This window comes from Kogia breviceps, chromosome X, assembly GCF_026419965.1.
Source record: "Kogia breviceps isolate mKogBre1 chromosome X, mKogBre1 haplotype 1, whole genome shotgun sequence".
Lineage (NCBI taxonomy): Eukaryota > Metazoa > Chordata > Mammalia > Artiodactyla > Physeteridae > Kogia > Kogia breviceps.
Window position 1 is genome coordinate 125,280,190 of NC_081330.1, and position 15,365 is coordinate 125,295,554.

Here is a 15,365-nt window from a genome sequence, read left to right on the forward strand (position 1 = left end):
CTTAGCAACATGACGGAGTTCTAACCCCTCTACAAACTGTACTGCAGATGTGAAGGCATCTTTAATTTCTAATAATGGTGGAGGGAAAGAGTAATTATCTTGAAGATTTAACAGTATACTGTCCTGTATATCCCAAGTATTCTATGGCAAGCAAGGTATTATGACCACTAGGACCCAAGGAAAAAGAAAAAGAGACTGCATGGCTTTCCAAATGCCTTTGTGCAAGACAGGTTGAGGATTCTGAGCCAAGGGTCATCTTATTACAGGTATTACAGAAAAGAGGAGTGAAGGTGACCCAGGTAAGATTATGAAGAAAAATCATCACTGAGCTAAGAGAGATTATTTTGAACAAGATCTGCAAACTACAGCCTGTGGGCCAAATCCTACCAGCCTCTGTGAGCTAAGATGATTTTATGTTTTTAAATGATATAAAAAAATCAACAGGGACTTCCCTGGCGGTCCAGTGGTTAAGACTTTGCCTTCCAACGCAGTGGGTGCGGGTTCAATCCCTGGTCGGGGAGCTAAGATCCCACATGCCTTGGGGCCAAAAAACCAAAACATAAAACAGAAGCAGTATTGTAACAGATTCAATAAAGACTTTAAAAATGGTCCACATCAAAATCAACGTAAGTATAATATTTCGTGATACATGAAAATTATATGAAATTCAAGTTTCAGTGTCCACAAAGTTTTATTGGAACCCAGCCATGCTCATTCATTTAAAGTCTGCTTGGTAAGTCACTAAACTACTCTGAGCTAATGGCATCAACCTCACAGAGTGGATGAATAAACCTCCTTTATTCACTCATTCCACATGTGTCAACTGAGCACCTACTCCATTTGGGTCCTGGGCTAGATGCTGGGAATACATCAGGGAACAAGACAGATGCTTTCCTTACAGTCATGAAATTTGCCACCCAACTGGGGACCCGGACAATAAACTAATAAACACACACACACACACACACACACACACACACACACACACACACACACAAATAAAGTCTGTGGCTGCTTTTATGCCATGATGCCAGAGTTTAATTGTTGCAATGGAAGCCATATGACCCATCAAGCCTAAACTATTTCCTATATGGCCCCTTTACAAAAAAACTTTGCTGACCCCTAGTCCTGTTGGGAAAGCATCTCTCTCCCAAGTGGTCCAGGTAGGAATGAAAATGATTCAACTCACACTTTGGGGGTAGGCTCTGTTTGGTGTAAGCCAATCAGCACCTCCCATGACCCCTGGCCATTATGATTGGTTCAGGTGTGGCTGTGTGGCCTCCAGTCTATTCAGTGAGAACCCAGGGGCTGAATCTGAGAATGCTGGGACACAGCTTATCTCTCTTCTGGATGGTGACCGTGAGGATGGGAAGGGCTGCCGACATGAAGAACGGAAGTTGAGGAGGAAGGCAGAACGGAGGGAACCCGGAGAGATGGAGCAGAGCTCTGAGGACTCTGAGACGCTCTTTAAACCTCTTTTGAAGCTGGCCCTGGCATTTTGTGTATTTATAAAATGGTGGTAAAAAACACATACAATTTACCATCTTAACCATTTTAAAGTCTACAGTTCACTAGTGTTTTGTGGGCTTACCTTGTTGTGAAACAAATCTCCAGGACCTTTCAACCCTGCAAAACTAAAACTTTATACTCATTAAAAAACAACTCTCATTTGTCCCCTCCCCCAAGACCTTGGTAACCACCATTCTACTTCCTATATCGATGAATTTGACTACTCTGCATACCTCATATAAATAGAATCATACAGTATCTATCCTTTTGTGACTGGCTCACTTCACATAATTTTCTCAAGGTTCATCCATGTTGTAGCATGTCACAGGACATCCTTTCTAAGGCTGCCTAGTATTCCATTGTTATTTACCATATTTTGTTTATCCATCTACCTGTTAATGCACATTTGGGTTGTTTCCATCTCTTGGTTATTGTGAATACTGCTGCTATGAACATGGGTGGGCAAATAGCTCTTTGAGACTCTACTTTCAATTCTTTTGGTATATAACCAGACATGGGATTGGTGGATCATATGGCAGTTTTATGTTTAGCCTTTGGAGGAACCGTCATGCTGTTCTCCATGGTGGTTGTATCATTTTGCAATACTGCCAGGAATGCATAAAGGTTCCCTTTCCTCCACAGTCCGTGAGGCCACCATTTTTTGAGAGTAGGCATCCTAATTATCTCATGGTGGTTTGGATTTGCATTTCCTTGATGATTAGTAATGTTGAACATCTTTAAATAAGCTTGTTGGCCATGTGTATAACATCTTTGGAGAAATGTCTACTCAAGTCCTTTGCCCATTTAAAAAATTTAGTTATTTGATTTTTGTTGTTGAGTTGCAGGAATTCTCTATAGAATGAGCTGGGAATTGTTACCTCCTCTTTAATTTTTTGGAAGACTCTGAGGAGGATTCATTCTTTGTATGTTTGGTGGCACTCTCCAGTAAAGCCCTTTAGTCCTGGGCTTTTCACTTTGGGGAGGTTTCTGATTACTGATTCCATCTCCTTACTAGTTATTGCTGTTTAGATTTTCCTATTTCTTCACGATTCAGTCTTGGTAGGTTTGTATGTTTTTAGGGATTTATCTACTTCTTTTGGGTTATCCAATCCTACAATCCTTTCTATTTGTCACATTGATTATAATGTCGTCATGTCTCCTTAGGTTACGACAGTTTTACCACTATTTTTTAGGTAAATAAACCCCAAAGATATTCTTTTTATTATTTAAGATAAATTGGTTAAGAATTTTCTGTTTCTTGTAACTCGCAAGATTTCCCAGTTGACACAGTTTTCTAGTATGGATCATTTTATAATGAGAAAAGTGAGGCCCATAGTGTCCAAATGATTACCCAGCATCACACAGCTCCTACTAAGAGCTAGAATCCTAGCCCAAGTGGTTTTACTCTTTAATTTCTGTGCTTTATGATTCTGTGCCACCTGTTGCTGGGAAAACACTGCAATCAAACTACCCCAGAAAGGTACCTTCATTATATCCTGAATTTTGGAGCTCTTATAAACAGCCACACTAAGATATGGGTCATTGACAAGGCCTTGAAGAACTTTATAATAAGACCCAATTTTGGTAGCGAAATTTCTATATCAATAAGTTAAAGAGAAATAATTTTCACTCACTGACTTGTATATCAGCATCTTTCCTAACAATGTACAGAATATATATAATGCTTTAGGAAAAGGTCTATTCATCCATCCAATAATACATCCATCCACCTACTCACACATACACACAACTAAATATTTATTGAACAAACATTTACTGACCACCTGCTATTGCCCAGACAATACTCTGGGCAGTGCAAAGCAACCCCTATTGACCTCTTTTATCTCCTGTAGTGGAACAGTCATGTGTCTCCAGCAATTTTTGGATTCAAACCAAATGGTATCAACGTATTTAAGTTCATGAAACCCTTTTTACTTTTTGTGGGTTCTACGTAGAAGTATAGGTTTGAATATGTGAGAAATTGAAGTTTGAATGTTGAGCTAAAAAAGAACCAGCTGAGGAGACATGAGAAGGAACCTTCAGTGAATTTGGAACAAAGTAAGGGGGATGGTGTCATGGAAGCCAAGAGAACTGCCTAGAACAGAACAAAAATAAATTGGGGACCTTTATATGGGAGCTTTAGAAAATTCCAAAAAGATAATGAGTAGAATTTCTTTAAAACATTATGGACAATTAACGTTTTGAAAGTACAATGGGGCTGTTTCTCCGTAGACCATTAGTATGAGCAAGTTGCTATGTAATTTTCACCTCCCTAATAATTATTTGTACTTGCATTCAGCATTCCATTGTGACTGGGCTTCATAATGCTGTCATCTCCTGTCCCTCCATCCTCCTCCCATGAAGGTGTTGGCTGAAGGTGGGGGCAGGGAATCATGATACTCACATAATAAAAGTTCTACTTTTCTCATGGATTTTAACAATGCTATTCCTAGAATACCTTTTAGAGGTAGGTCATGAATGTCAGAGCTGTACAAGAACTCTTACTGACAATAGATACATCATAGAGCTTTCTGGCAACAACTAGGAAAAAAAAATGGGGCTCTGGAGTCCTTTTTTAGCTCCCTGCATGACTCAGAGGGCAACCTCAGAAAAGGTTTCTTTTCTAATTTCTTTCATATATGAAATAAGTGGCAGCTCCCCATTCCACGGGAGGGTTTTGAAAATTTATTAATTATTGAATTAAAAACATGAGAATGGGGTCAAATGCATGATGCTTTAGAGTAAGGTTTGGCAAACTATTACAGCCCACGAGCCAAATCCAGCCCTCAGGCAATTTCTGTAAATAAAGTTTTATTGGAACACAACCATGTCCATTTGTTTACACATTTCCTGTGGCTTCTTTCTCACTACTGTGGCAGAGTTGCATTGTGTTGATGTGCAAGAGAAACCACACGGCCTCCAAAGGCTAAAATAATTTGCTGTTTGACCTTTTATAGAAAAGGTTTGCTGACCTGGCCTAGAGAAGTAAGGGCTGGGGGTAGGGGAGGGAGGAAAGTGTATATCTTAGGGTGACAAAAGCCATCCTGGACAGGGCATGGAGATTGCTTTCGGGGGAGCCAATAGCTAGAGGCAAACTTTCCTCTTTGCTAGGTCTTTACTGAGAAAGCCACATGAGAAATGTTTCTTTACTGATTTTATTTTATTTTTTTTGCGTTACACGGTCCTCTCACTGTTGTGGCCTTTCCCGTTGCGGAGCACAGGCTCCGGACGCGCAGGCTCAGCGGCCACGGCTCACCGGCCCAGCTGCTCCGCGGCACGTGGAATCTTCCCGGCCCGGGGCACGAACCCGCATCCCCTGCATCGGCAGGCGGACTCTCAACCACTGTGCCACCAGGGAAGCCTGAGAAATGTTTTTTAAAAACCTCAAGAGGTGAGGCTGGGAGGTGAAGGCCAAAGGCTAATTAGTTTTTAACAGATGTAGCCCTCTTAGAAACATGAATGATCAAGGAATCCTGCCATATACTCTCTTAGTCGTGTTACAGACCTGTACTGGCCATCCATTGACACTCAAAGTGATGACACAGAAGGCAAGGGAAAGATAGAGGCACACGTAATTCCCTTTCCTTTCAGTTATTCTCATCCATCAGCAAGCCAAAGGTAGGGAGATTTGGTAGAGTGTGCTCATATCAAGAAGTAAAACAGGACTTTCCTGCCGGCGCTGTGGTTAAGAATCCACCTGCCGATGCAGGGCACACGGGTTCAAGCCCTGGTCCGGGAAGATCCCACATGCTGTGGAGCAACTAAGCCCATGCGCCACAACTACTGAGCCTGCGCTCTAGAGCCCGCGAGCTGCAACTACTGAGCCCACATGCTACAACTAAGGAAGCCCACACGCCTAGAGCCCGTGCTCCGCAACAAGAGAAACCACGGCAACGAGAAGCCGGCGTACCACAATGAAGAGTAGCGCCGCTCGTCGCAACTAGAGGAAGCCCGTGCGCAGCAACGAAGACCCAACGCAGCCAAAATAAATAAATGCATTTTAAAAAAAGAAGTAAAACAAAAACAAAAACCACTGAGTTAGTTTTGTGAAACAATTCTACTTTTCTGTTCAGAATGAAATACATGTACATATGTAACCTACGAAACACAATTGTGTAATTTTGGCAATTCCTCACATGAGTTACATGCTCTTATATTTGCATCTCTAAAACCCACATTGCACAATATATAAATGATTGGTAACATTCAGGCTAATAATTGAAAAATTTAGTTTTCCATTACTTAGAATGGCATTCAATAGCATATAAAAGACTATGACATGTTGACAGAGGGACAAGAAGAAAGGGAAGATCTTTACATTTTAGTACCTTTATGAGCACTTGTATCCTGCTTTTTGAACAAGGGGGCTGCATTTTCATTCTGGGATGGGTACCAAAAATTCAGTAGCTGGCCCTGCATATTTAGCCGTATCCTTTAATATCCGACAGATTTGAGAGTCTCTCCCGGCCTTCCACATTGGAACTGCTATCACCAAACCTGTGTTCCGGCAACGACCGAGTGGCGCCCCCTGTGACACGGCTACGGGACACGGCTGCTCTTGACTCCTGCTCATCTGAGCGTCCAGTGACACAAAAAGTACCGCCATCTCTCATCCTTGCAACCGAAGAGACTCTTCCCTAGAAAGTGGCTATTGATAGCCAGGTTTTACTCAAGCTTTGCAAGGAAATAGAGGACAGGGCTCAGGAGGCAACTGCTGTCTCCTACCCTCTGGTGGACCACAGTAAGGCACTCTGTCACCAGCCTCCGGCTACTCCTCTTGGGTGGCAGTGCAGACAGTAATGAAAAGACACCTGCCACAAAGGTGATTCCTTGTCCTCTTCAGTTCAGCCAATTTACTTGGCAGTAATATCCACAGGCCCCACTTGGCATTTGGGACAGGCCAGAATTTCCTGCCTGTGCCCCAGCCTGAGGTGATCATATCAAAATTGCTCTCTGCAAGGGCTGGCTCAATCCAGAAGGAAGACAGGCAAAGGCCACTCAAAGGAACCAAGGGGTGGTAGGCAGCCCCAAGCTAGTATTTTAATTACAGGCTGTGATGGAAACCTGGTCATCCAGGTGCTTCTCATTTTCAGAGGCTGGCTGTTCCTGTGATTGCACATGGACCTGTGACCCACCTCATGTACATCCCCAGGGGCTACATAAAAGCTCAGGAGAAGACAGAACCCACCCCCCCCACCCCCGTCCAGCAGCTAACCTGCTGTCTACAGCTCCGCCCGAATGTGCATGTCCCAAATCTGCCAGAATCAAGTGGCCCAAGGAACTTCAGATAATTACCATCCCTTCACAGACCTTGGCCTGCTGGACAAATACACCAAGTGTATTAGGGACTTCTCCCAGAATGATGGCCAGATTAAGTCGACCAGCAAAGTTTCAAAACCAAATGTGCAGGGAAAATGAAACCACCTCCAATAAGGGAGAAGTCTGCTGAGCACAGTTCTGCGCGCCATATGCTAAGTTAGATCTGGAAGGATGGTGTCATTTCAGAGCTTTCCTGTTAAAAGCCCTTCCATCAGCTCTGCAAACTTACCTTCCAGCTGGGAGCAGTGATTATTAACTCAGCGGAGAGGTGCTTTGTCACATTTGAAAGAAAACAAATCTGCTTCAATGAAAGGAATAAACAGCCCCTAATGTTCAGCCTGGGAAGCTTTTGCGTTGACATGACATAATTACCTTTCATTTCATGTAATGATACTATCACATTTACTTTGTTCCTCCAATTCCAAAATTATAATATACCTCCCTCCCTTGACTGGATGCTTGGGATCCTAAGGAACTCATTTACCTAAATGGCATTTGCTCTTGCAATGAGGCAATTATTTGCATTTTATGCAGAATTCACGGTGTGCACTTGGAAGCGAAACATTTTATCTAAGAATTCTTCATCAGAAACACAAAAAATGAGGCAGACTGCCTCTTCTCTAATATAATGCTAGTTCTCAACTCTTTGGATATTTAAAACCACACAAAATAACAAAGCAACCCACCTCAACAGATCTCTCCTATTGCCTTTATTGTCACAACTGTTGATTTCTACGATGCTCTGCATTTTATTACCAGAAACAAAGGGTAACAATTTGAGTAATCTCTCAGATTCCTTTGTCCTTTGTTGAATGTGAATTAAAAATGTAAGCTTGGGGCTTTCCTGGTGGCACAGTGGTTGAGAGTCCGCCTGCCGATGCAGGGGACGCTGGTTCGTGCCCCGGTCCGGGAAGATCCCACGTGCCGCGGAGCGGCTGGGCCCGTGAGCCATGGCCGCTGAGCCTGCGCGTCCGGAGCCTGTGCTCCGCAACGGGAGAGGCCGCAACAGCGAGAGGCCCGCGTACGGGGGCGGGGGCGGGGGCGGGGGCGGGGGGAGGAAATGTAAGCTTGATAAAGCAGGAAATTGACATCTGCTTCAAATATGAAATTAACCCAGGGGTTGGTTGGTACAACCACAATATCCACATCCACTTTACAACTTAACTCTTCTTGACTTATTTCTTTTTTTTAATTTTTAAAGAAGGAAAAGTTCAAGGGCACTCATCACAGAATAACTGATTACTGGACTCATCCACAGAATAACAGTAAGACTCTCTTATGAAATCTTGGGGTAAAAATCAAGGAAAAAGTAGCAAAGACTAGCCCTAGAACTACCAAACAATATTTGAAAATAATCAATTGCTTCTTTCCTCTTTGGGACATTTCAATTGGACTAGATAAAGCCTGGAGGGAATACTTAGAGGCTCACACTTTAGGATGACTTAGGGTTTTGTCATTTGTAATTTTCATGATGACAGAATCCTGTCACGTTGACTTGACTGTCTTCTGGTTAATAAAAAAGGCACATACAGTGCTTGTATTCCTTCAGATTATTCTTTTCTGGAGATAGATGAGCCAAAACCACATTTCACATTGACCACTGAATTGACTGGCAGATAGCAATGGCTAAACATCTCCCAAGCTGGGCCAAGGCCATACTGGAAAACAAAGTGGAAGTTTCCACGTCTCATTACTAATCCCCAATATTCAGGTTTCAGAACTGAATTCTTCTGCATTAAGAAGATAGTGACTTGGTTTAATTGCCCCCCATGGGAATTGCTGGTAGAATAACAGAACAGTGTGTCTTGTCCAATACCCACAGCAGGACTACATTTGTGGACTTACAGGGTGAAAGTAGCCAGAAAACCAGCAGGCCAAAAAAGAAAAAAAACAAAAAAGCCTCTTAATTTTAGAACTTGAAAAATGAGGACATGTGGTTTGGAAATGACCCTCCAGCCTCCTCCTTTCCCCAGACTCCAATGTGGCTCATCTTAATCATGCATCTTGCCAGCTAGTGTTTTGATATTTATTTTGCTCCTGTTTAAATTTTTCTTCAATCTACAAAAACCGAATTTCCAGATTTACGAAGCATATTATTTTTGCATTAACTCTACCCACCTCCACAGTTAAAGAAGCACGTATTACTCCATTTAACTCGAAAATGGAAAATAAGGAACTCACAGCGCTCCCTATCCTCTGACTGTGAAACATACTATGTGTCTATAAAGAGCTTAAAAGAGACATGGGTTGGTTGACAATAATAGTTGGCCTCTCTGTAGTGTGAGGCCCACGGCAACGGCCTGCACCCTCCCGCCCACTCCCAAAGGATAGGACTGTTTCCTCCTTGGGGCCTTCCCCTGTATCTACAGCATATTGTATTACTTCATATATCACTTCCACCACACTCTAAGACCCTGGAAGGTAAGACTGTATCTTGCTCATTTCGGTAACTTCATCATTTAGCAGTGCTCAGCGAATGTTGGGGGGAAACACACGTTAGGTGTAACCAAAGGAGTGCTTTTGCGCATGACCAGACAACCAGGCTGCCCAGAACATTTCTAAGGATGCTGAGGGGGGAGGGTATGGCAGACACAGGTGGAGATGAGCTGAGCTGAGCATACATTGATTGGGCTGGGGAACCCTAGGGGTGGTGATCAAAGCTTACCACGGATTGAGCTCCATAACAGAGCCAAAAGAACCGAGGCCTTTGAGCCTGACGCTGTGATGCAAACACGGGTCTGACTAGCCATAAGGACGTGGAGATACCAACCCCTGTGAACCTCAGCTTCTTCTGCGAGGAGATTCCTCTATGTGCTTTAACTACCTCACAGGACAGCTGTCAAGATTAAATGCAACCTTTCGTCTTGCAAGAATTTTCTAAACGTTGGTAGTGTGATATATATAGTTACCTTATGTTATCTAAATCAGAACACTCTGAGAGTAAAGGGAGGTGCCATCAGTAACTGTGTGAGAACAATACCCATAAACCAGGACCCTCCTGGGCAAAGTGGGTTGTATGGTCACTGGTCTGGCTATCCATCTCTATCTATATTCTAGATCCATTGATATCTATATCTACAACTCTGTATATTTATAGCCATCTATATCTCTATCAATATCTATGTAATTATACTCCATAACTTTACCTACATCTGTATCTCCACTCATATCTACAACTATAACTATATCCACCTCCATCTATTATTTATTGATGCTATTATTATAAGAACCGTCTCGAGTACCTCACTTTCTCTATTTCTCTTAATTTCTCTGGCTATCCATTGCTCCCTCTATTAGCCATTTCTCACCAGGACACTCTCTTTCCCGAGACTCTTCTCTTGGTAGTTTCTCTCTTCCCATCTGCTTCTCTCTCTCCCTTCCCCTCTTCTGTTCTCTTAACTGGTAATAATAAGGACCGAGAAATTTTTATTTTGCATCTGTCATGTTTCTTACACAATGTTCTCTGCTCCTCAAAAAACTGTAATTTGTATTTCTCTAAGAATACCAACAAAACTTGTCCTTTCTTAATGGAGAATCCAGTGTATTTGAACGAGCAATAGTTTGCGACTTGGTACATGTGTGTAAACTTTGGGAAAGCCTTTTGATTAGTCTCAGATTAGTTTTAGCATCTAGAAAATGGGGTAATTATTCCACATTAATGCAAAAAAAGTGCTTCAGAGCAGCCGCCATAGCTGTTCATTAGAATCAGCTGAGGAGTTTCTGAAACTCTATTCCTAGGCTCTATCCCAGATCCAGCGCTATGGACCGAATGTCTGTGTTCCCCCAAATTCTTATGTTAAAACCGTCATCCCCAGTGTGATGGTATTAGGAGATGGGGCCTTTTGGGAGGTGATTAGGTCATGAGAGTGGAGCCCTCATAATGAGATAAGTATTTTTATAAGAAGAGACATAGAGAGGTGATTTCTCTTTCTCCTATCCTCTCTTTATGTGAGGATAAAGCAAGAAGGCAGTTCTCTCCAAGCCAGGGAGAGGGCCCTCACCAAGAACCCGACCACGCTAGCACCGTGATCTTGGACTTCACATCCTCCAGAACTGTGAGAAATAAATGTCTGTGTTTAAGCCACCAGTCACTGGTATCTCATTATAGCAGCCCAAATGGACGGAGACACCAGGCATCAGGATATTTTACTGCTCCTTGGGCTATTCCAATGTGTAGCCAAGGTTGAGAACCACTAGTCTGCAGACTATACAAAATTATACAAATGTACATTAAGATGTGCATCAAGGCATTTAAAATTTTTTTAACCCTATGGATTAGTAACTCAATAGAAGACAGTTTATCCAGCCCTACTCTAAATAACTGGGGATAGGAGCGGAAAGTTGAAAGTTGAACACATTTTGAACTACCCTGGGCCATATTCTGAAAGATTCATAACAACAGAATTATCTCATTATCAACTCTGAGACTCTAACTTTGAATAGGTGAACCCTGGTTCCTCCCACAGCTTTGTCCGTCACTTAAAAGTAGTTGTACCTCCATCAGAAAGAATTGTCTCATGTGAGTTATCATTTAGATCTTAACACAAGATAAAAAAAAAGAAGACATCTCTTTCAAAGAGAAAATGTAAAAGAGTGGGAAATTAAATGCAAAGGTGCTAATTACTAACCACAGATTAATTTTCAAATTGTTCTTTTAACTTCTCAAACGAATGAGTAGAGAGTTATACTCCATACTGCAAACCACGCTCCCTGGAAACTTTGGTAATTAGAGTATCTCTTTGTAACAGACATGGCTCAGTATGTAAGAGGAAAAATCGGAATGATTCTCATTATTTATAAAACTCATTAGTGACAAAGAAACAACAAGCACTTGTACCAGAAGTACCATTCTTGACATCTTAAGACAGTGTCTCTGAGAGGACTGCGGAAATTTACTTTTCAAGTAAAAAAGCTCCACGGGTTTAGAAAAGTGACACCAGTGACTTTGGTTTTAAAACTTGCCGTTTAGTAATCACTGCAGGTTTCTCTATTAAGTTGCTGATCTGCTCTTTCATCTTGCAACAGCTGGCGTCGGGCGAGTGTAAATGTTAAATTGACACCTGGGCTGGCCCTTAAAAATGTCAATGACAGTGATGGAAATGCATATCTGTAGAGCTAGCTGGGGATCCCAGAATCTCTAAACAATAGGCCATAGTTTGGGTTTCTGGCTATTGATCAAATGGCTTGGAATACACAAGAACCTCAATCCAACCAGGGACAAGGAAAAATCCATTTTAATCAGAGAAGTCTGAGCTGTACCTTCCTAAGTTCATAATCCGTGTCTTTTAAAACCACATTTCTTTGGCAGAAATTTTTATTGTTTTGAGTTAAAGCATCTAGGCCACCCCAACTGTGCCAGTTACGTAAATTCATAACCATGTTACAAAATAGATGGCACAATATAATATCAAATAATATCATCTTTCTACCATTATGAGGAACTTGGGCAAACTATTAAAATTAATGAATCAGGGCTTCCCTGGTGGCCGGCAAACTATTAAAATTAATGAATCAGGGCTCCTTCGGTGGCACAGTGGTTAAGAATCTGCCTGCCAATGCAAGGGACACGGGTTCGAGCCCTGGCGCAGGAAGATCCCACGTGCCGCGGAGCGACTAAGCCCGTGCGCCACAACTACTGAGCCTGCTCTCTAGAGCCCGCGAGCCACAACTACTGAGCCCACGTGCCACAACTACTGAAGCCTGCAGGCCTAGAGCCCGTGCTCTGCAACAAGAGAAGCCACAACGAGAAGCCCGCGCACCACAACGAAGAGTAGCCCCCCCTCACCGCAACTAGAGAAAGCCCGCACACAGCACCGAAGATCCAACACAGCCAAAAATAAATAAATAAATAAATAAATTTAAAAAATAACAATAATAAAGTAAAATTAACGAATCAGAATCTAGGATGTAAACAAACCGTTGGCCTTTCTTCGTGTCTGAGCTTTCTGTCCCCACTGCCAAGATTTCCACCATAGTTTCTCTATGAGCATATCCTCAGGAAAGCCTTGAAGAGCCAGAGGGTCACTTTGCACAGGCTCCCTGGCGTGGATCAGATTCAAGGTCAACTTTAATCTTTCCAGGATGGGCCCAGGAAACAAAGCCCCTCAGCCACCAACTGTACCCTTAAGAGAGGTCCTGTCCCCTCTGCAAATCTAGGAAGGGGAGAGATCTGGGCTGCAGAGACTAGGAAACCACTGACGACACTCATGTGAGCTTTTCCCTAGCTACTTTCCAACAGTCCTAACTTAGAGGTGCTGGGCTGTCCAAAAGACCAAAGACTCAAAAATCAATCTTGGCAGATATTTCTATTTTTATAAATAGATCCTATATTTGCTAATTAGTCCACAGTCAGCCTGGTTGGAACAAAGAATCAAGCCTGTGGTGCTGCAAGATCCTTCCCCCCTTGGCCTCCAACCTCTGCTCACTTGTATTAGGGGAGGCCAACCATGCTTCCTGATTTCAGATCTTTTTCACCAACTTCTCATAATTAAGAATATTTCACTTTGGAGAAGCAAACAGAGTGAACGCTTGCTGTTTTGAGAGGTGCAATATAAGCACTTTCTTCACACAACTGCAAAAAACCAGAGCACTGCAGCCTCTGTGAAAAACAGTTCGGTCATTCTTCAAAAAAGTAAACATCAAAGTACCGTATGATCCAGCAACTGCACTGCCAGGTGTATACCCAAAAGAATTAAAAGCAGGGATGCAAACAGATACTTGTATCCCAACGTTCACAGCAGCATTATTCACAAGAGCAAAAAGGTGGAAACAACTCAAATGTCCCCTGACAGATAAATGGATAACAAAAAAGTGATCTATCCACACAATGAAATATTATTCAGCCTTAAAGGGAATGAAATTCATAGATGTTCTACAACATGGATGAACCTTGAGGACATTATGCTAAGTAAAATAAGCCAGATAAAAAATTACAAATACTGTATGATTTCACTTATATGAGGTACCAGGTGCTGGAGGGAGGGGGAGTGGGAAGCTGTTGTTTAAGGGAGATGGAGTTTCTGTTGCAGAAGATGAAAAAGGTCTGGAAGATGAAAGTGGTGAGAGTTGCAAAACACTGTGAATGTAGTTAATGTCACTGAATTGTACACCTAAAGGCAGTTAAGATGGTACATAAAATTTACCATTATGTTATATACAACAGAACCATTATATATATAACATAAATAACATAACGGTTACGTAATATATATTTTACCACAATTAAAAAAAAAAAAGAGCACCACAAAAAAATCCCAAACCTCAGCCAATGTTAGTGGGACCAATTTATAGTACAACCTGTAATGCACATAATCCTTTCAGCTGATTTTTCTAGTTGCAGATGAGCCAGTAACATTCCTGTCTTAACCATTTCCACAAGGCTTTCCAAATGACCCTCCTCGACGTCAAACTTTAGCTGCTAGCCTCAGACAATCAGTACAACTGGCCTCGCAGTCAATAACAGACATGTTTGCCCTGGCCCAGGAGTACCCGATACCCTGGGAATTGTTAGCCTAAGAAGAAGGCACGTGTCCAGGAACAAAGCAACCTCATGTCACAAGGTATGGGAGGCTCAGGGGATCACCTGCTTGAGTCATGGCCTCCAAGTGCCTAGGAGTCCCCAGTTTAAGTATGCTAATTCTCCTGAGCCAAGGGTCAAAACAGAGACACCCCCAAAGCCAAAGATTAAACTGTTCATGCCGTTGTGTTCAACCTACTTGATGAAGCAGTCTCGTCCATCCCGGTTTGCCGTCATCTCCCATCCATAGGGCGGCACCTGGTTCAAGCCCCAGGTTCCCGAGGGAGGCGGCCAGCCTGAAGACTTTGTCCTGTGGCTGGAAAAAAGAAAAGCAAAGCATCATTACACCTGACTCCGGAACACTTCTTCTGAGACAAACCCCGGAAGGGGCACAGGACTTGCTCCTCTCCATTACGGGCTGTGTCCTCAGCTGACAAAATGAACGATTAGAATGTTTTTGTGTCAGGTACCACGCTCAGTATCTTTCTTTATAGTATCTCGCAAGCTGTTCCCAGCTGCCCTGTGAGCTAAGTATACTCATCTCGTTATACAGATGAGGGAACAATGAATGGCTCACAAAGCTTAAGTAACTTTCCTGAGGACACACAAGCCAATTCTGAACAAACGTTTAGCACACTTTCCATGACACTAGGCATTCCTGGGACCAGACATTAGGACGGATTGGCATATAAACAGATATCACACCACAATATAATGCACAAATGAAAATAGATTCCTGTTTTTATGGATCGGAAACAAATAACCCCAAGCCTCAGTTTTCTGGACTCCTGTGACCAAAATACAAAATTTCCACTCATATTAACCACACTCGAGTCAAGGCGACTGGTCATAAAACCTTAGATGAACTCTCCATTTATGTTGCAATGAAAATCCACACATTAACTTTTAAAGTTTCTAGTCCACACCTGAAATGTGACTCGTCAGCAAAATGAAAGGGTAGGTTAGGGAGAATTTTCTAGAAGCCTGCCTTTCCAAGAACACGAGGAAAAAGGAAGTGACT

The 15,365-nt window shown here is 42.5% G+C and overlaps 1 protein-coding gene across 11 annotated transcripts in view; it reads right to left on the bottom strand.

The window, feature by feature from the left end:
- Window positions 1–15,365, bottom strand: part of FRMPD4 (FERM and PDZ domain containing 4) — a 539,580-nt gene that overhangs the window by 167,318 nt on the left and 356,897 nt on the right. For all 11 annotated transcript variants that reach the window (XM_067023531.1, XM_067023538.1, XM_067023529.1 and 8 more), the window contains one exon: window positions 14,544–14,660. In XM_067023531.1, the coding sequence (XP_066879632.1) occupies window positions 14,544–14,660 (117 nt within the window). The remainder of the gene's footprint in view (window positions 1–14,543; window positions 14,661–15,365) is intronic.